Here is a 5195-nt window from a genome sequence, read left to right as displayed (position 1 = left end):
AATTTTTATACATTTAACATACAATAAGTCTTATTAAAATTAAATTCTTTCCAAACTCAGATTTAGTGTAGCTTATAATACAAACAAATAATTGAACAAAAACATATATTTATATTTTTATATTAAAAAAATTATTAAATGTTATAAGTGAAAAACTAAACTACATGTCAATTTGGGTGGATGAGTTTAAACCTGGTTACTTTTAAAGTTTTATTTCTAAACACCAAACACAAATAATTGTATTACTTTTGAATTTTGTTTTGCAAACCACAAACGTTTAAGAAACATGCATAATTGTCTACTTAGATGTATACAAAGTGCATTAATTGTTGACCACTTCTAATTCTAAGGGGGAGGGGTGGTGAATGCGGTGTGATCACTCATCATACACCCCATCCAATCAAATGGTGTCACATCATCAACCTCAAATCCATCACATGTGATGGTTTTTTACTAGGGGCGGTGGTGTGGTGTGATGGGTGTGTGATGGTTTTTTTTTAATAAATACTAAATTAAATAAAAAGAAAACAATATTTTACATTAACTAAAAAATAAAACAAGATTACATTAAACAAAGACAACTAAATTAAAAATACCGACAAAAAAAACCTACTTCCCTTCCAACCCCACTTGTCGCATATCTCGCGTTTTCGTTGAAGTAGGAGCGATTTAACGGGTTCATCAAGATGGTCGTGCGGTTGTAGGAGGATTTGTAGATCGGCGGTTTTTTGTTTTTCATTCAAATGGTTGATATACGCCTCCTCACGCTTCATTTTTAAAATATGAGCCTCTTTCCTAAACTCCTTCTTCTCGGCCATTTCCCCCATCCTAGCCGACTTGTATTCGGCGAAGTTTTCGGCCACCGCTTCCTTTCCAAGTCTTGACGGTTCCCCACTTTTCTTGCGATTCGGCCGTGTGGGTGTGGGTATGTCTTCGGGTTCTTCGTTCAAGTTCATGTTTGGCATGTTGCATGACAAGCCGCCGGTAGACGTCGTGTAGTCCCCGGACTCGGAAGTTTTTGATCTTTTTGAACAATATCCTTTCTTCCTTGGAGCCGTTTGTCCCTTCAAATCGACCAACGGAATCGGTACCCACTTCGCGTGACGTCTCGCAATCTGCCACGCATCCAAGTGGGGAAAATCCTTAACTTTGTAAACTGAGACATATTCGCGCAAAGCGTTCGTTATCATAGTCGCCTCGCTCGCTCCGCTTTGTGGAGTTCGGGTCTACAAAACATTTAGAAAAAATATATTTATAACAAATTGTAAAAATAAAGTACTAGATTATAAAATAAATAAACTAAAATAGTTACCTCTTGGACGTAACAAGCGTTAAATTTTGACATTTTTCGATTCAAATCTCCCCACTTGCCAATCATTAGATCCTTGTTTCGTTCGGTTGCGCCGGGAAGTTGCGAGAAATGTTCTTTAATACGTTTCCATAACGCGTCTTTTTTTGTTGGTTTGAGCGTTTTTTTGATTCGAAGCAATGTAAATAAGCCTTAGTCAAGGCGACCTCCTCATCGGCCAACCAACGCCGAGCACCTCTTTGTTGCGGCTCCTCATCCTCGGATTCATCTTCATCCAAAGTTTGCACATCGTGACGAAAAACACTTGCAAATTGATGTATAACATCGTTATTGTCTAGGGGATCGACGGACATTTGAGACGGTTGAGAGCCAAACATTTGATAAGGTTGAGACGGTTGAGATCCAAAAGTTTGAAAAACATTATTTGGGTAATTTTGGGTAGAAAAAGGGGGTATAAAAGGTTGGTTTTGATACGGTTGATAATAACGTTGTTGTTGGGAAGGTTGTTGTTGGTTTTGGGACGGTTGAAAAGGTTGGGGATAATAAGGTTGTTGTTCGGAAGGTTGGTTTGTGTCGGGTTCGTCTTGTAAGCAAAATCTCGTCGGTTCGCCTAGATTTTGTCGAACCTTTGGTCGGGTTTGGGGTTTCTTTGAACCCGACCCACGTTTCTTAGAACCCTCCATTTGATATGTTAAAAATGGTGTGTGTAATAGAAGATTTTGAGTTGGATTTGTGTATGTTTTGAAGATATATTTATAATGTTTTTATTGTGTTTGGTTTTAATGTTTTTTTTTTCAATTCCAACGGCTACATTACCCCCCCCCCCCCGGACTATTTCTTCTTGGAAAACACCCCCACCAAGCGTGATGGCCATCACGAAAACTTCCTTTTTTCGCGTGACCATGGGAGCGGCGGCGGTGTGGGATACCTCATCACGCGTGACGGGGAGTCCACCACGCCCATCCGCCCGAAACGATGAGATGTGATTTGGCTATGTTTTGATGAACTTTTTTTTATATTGTTTAGCTTCTTGCTAGTTTTTGGTTAGTTATATAATCCTATTGTTCAAACAAAAATATATATTGGTACGTATGTGTATCATACGAATCTTCATTGTTCCGAAGTTGAAATATGTTTTCGTTTGTCTAGATAATAGATAAGATCGAAATAGTAAACTAGTCATCATCGGGTCATTATTAGTTTGATGTTGTTAGGTTTGGCTTATATATTCTCATGGTAGTCATCAACGCTCTAATATTTTTATATTGTACATGAATGCTAACGTTGTATTTTAAATGGGGGGCTTTAAATATACCAAAAGTTTTTATTTGGTATACCAAGTCAACCCTATTAATCTACTACTAATCATTCAATCAACTACTAATCATATCAATCATCATTTTTATTCTATTTTATTTAAATATAACTACTAATCATTACATAATAATTATTTAAACTACTAATATCTATTTTTTAATTAGGTTTTTTTAAAGACTATTGTATTAGTTTTTGGCAATACTAGTATTAATAATAGTATATTAATATTTTATTATACAATTATGAATATTGCTAGTCTTCTAAAAAGTACTCAAATATATAAATACGAAAATACAAGTTCATTATGAATGTAAAAACACTAAAATAATTAATCACTTAAATCCACAACCCACTTTCAGGACGATAAAGTGGCTGTACAGTTCTAGACGCGACTTATACATTGTTTCCCACCTAACTGCAGACCGGCTAATATTGTTAAGATTCCAATAAGGCGTGATAACAGGCATTGGGGATTCTCCTTGTAACTCTACCATGACATAATGGGTCTCACCAAATACTAAAGCAATTGTAAGAGCTCTGTGATGTTGACTTTCTTCTGGACCACTCCAAAATAGGAAAATAGTGGTACTGCCTGACATGCTTAAAGAATGGATGATAACACCAAACCTATTGGCAATCAGAACACCTGCCTCAGGCATTTTCATCCAGTGTTCTTCTGGACAAGGTGACCCAAAAAAACACAAGTCATGATACAATGCATTTACATCCCTGACAAACATATCTTTATAAATATCGTATCGATTTTGTAACTCTTCTCTCATTTGCTGTCGAATGTACTCATAAGATTTTTCTTCATCAAGTCTGAGGCAAACAGCTATTGCTCGAAATCCACAGTTTCCATCGCCTTTAACATTCTGTATATTTGTATATATGGATGAAATACTTTTGAATAGCCTCATTATATTGGAATCATTCAACTGTGGTTTACATTTAAGTCTATCATGTATGAACGCTCAAAACATTCACCTGGGACTTCATTCAAGTCTATCAACGGTTCACTGTTCAGTCAAATTCGAATGAACTATGTCTGGCTGGCTCCTTAATCGGATCAACAAAATTGGGCACATTTGAGCAACTATATCTGGCTGAACAAAATTCAGCACGCCTTTTCTGTTGTGATTTTTTCAAGCTTGGCCGTCCACGAGTATTTTTCTGAACTCGAGGTTCCTGAATATCAGTTGTACCTTGACCGACACGTCTTTTTTGTTGTGATTTCTTCAAATTTGGTCTTCCACGAGTATTTTTCTGAATTTGAGGTTCTTGAATATCTGTTGTACCGAGACCTATTATGTCCTTCAGCTTTCTTAACCAACTTTTTTTCCCAGCTTTGGACTGCTTGTTGAAGTTTTCTTTAAAATGTTTTAGTTCATTCTCGCAACTAACATCGTCATCTTGGACAGTTGTTGAAGGTACAAAATCTAGCTTCCTCCAAAAGATATCAATCGAATCCAAGGAAATACATTGACCTATGTTAAAATATAAATAAGTAATATATTAACAATTTTATAGAATCATTATTAAAAAAATCTGAACTAATATTAAAATAATCAATCAGATTATACTTACCTGAACTAATATACATTGAAAGTTCGCAAGCACATGGTAACCCACAGCTGTTGCGAAGTCGACAACCACAATTTGAAGAGTCTACTTGAAGATTCTTCCAGCTTTCATGGTCCGCAAGAATTATATCGAGAGCTTCATTTGAAACAAAACCGCGCAATAGTTTAAAACATCGTATATTGTGTTGATGTATGCGAACAACTCTGCTTTTCTCAAAACTTTCTTTGATTGATGTATGTTGCGACTGCGCGAGACGATTAATACAACCCACAAATTTATCCAAACAACATTTGAAGATTTCAAATATTTTTTCAATACTGCATGCTGGCTTTCTACTCTATGGTTGTGTTATTTCCAAAATTGAGATGTTGATCAATCCAGACAGACACAAAAATCTCCTTGTATTTGTTCAACCAATTTTCATTTACATATTTTAAAACACCTGAAAAAGTAATTAAACTTATAAGAGATATATAAAAAGAAAAAAATATATCGGGGCGTAGAAAACATACGTGGATATTTTATCAAGAATGACTGAAGTTGCTTGTAATTGTCTGTGTAAGAAACCAAAGTTGTAGAATCTTCTAGTAACTCCCATAATTTTAGAAAGTTGTCCCAATCACGTGCTGACCTGATAGATTGCCTACAGTTCTTGAATATGTGCGACTAATGTGCCATCTACAAAGTAATTGAGTAGCATTCGGGAAAACTTCTTTGCATGCATTCACTAAAGCCAACTCCTGTCTGTAAGTATAACACGTGGGTGCATACACTTGTCTAATGTTACTTTAGACAGTTTAAGACCCATGTATAGCTTTCTATCTTTTCATTTTGCATGAAGGCAAAAGCTATGGAAAATGTCTTGTTGGTCGAAGTTACACCAACAATCTGAACAAAAGGCATATTATAGCTGTTTGTTTGTACGTGGCATCTATAATCAACACGTGTGGGAATGCACGCCAAATACGAATGATATTGGATGAAC

General features: G+C 35.9%; 1 protein-coding gene across 1 annotated transcript; it reads right to left on the bottom strand.

Annotated features, from left to right (window-relative positions):
* Nucleotides 1-2958: 2958 nt before the first annotated feature.
* Nucleotides 2959-3546, bottom strand: LOC143571373 (uncharacterized). Its single transcript, XM_077056815.1, has one exon. The coding sequence runs from the start codon at nt 3544-3546 to the stop codon at nt 2959-2961; it is 588 nt and encodes a 195-aa protein (XP_076912930.1).
* Between the last annotated feature and the right edge of the window lie 1649 nt (nt 3547-5195).

The sequence above is a fragment of the Bidens hawaiensis genome, unplaced genomic scaffold (genome assembly GCF_021521415.1).
Source record: "Bidens hawaiensis isolate Kalapana, Puna unplaced genomic scaffold, B.hawaiensis_p1.1 tig00025360_1, whole genome shotgun sequence".
Classification (NCBI taxonomy): Eukaryota; Viridiplantae; Streptophyta; class Magnoliopsida; order Asterales; family Asteraceae; genus Bidens; species Bidens hawaiensis.
This window is presented reverse-complemented; position numbering and strand designations above follow the sequence as displayed.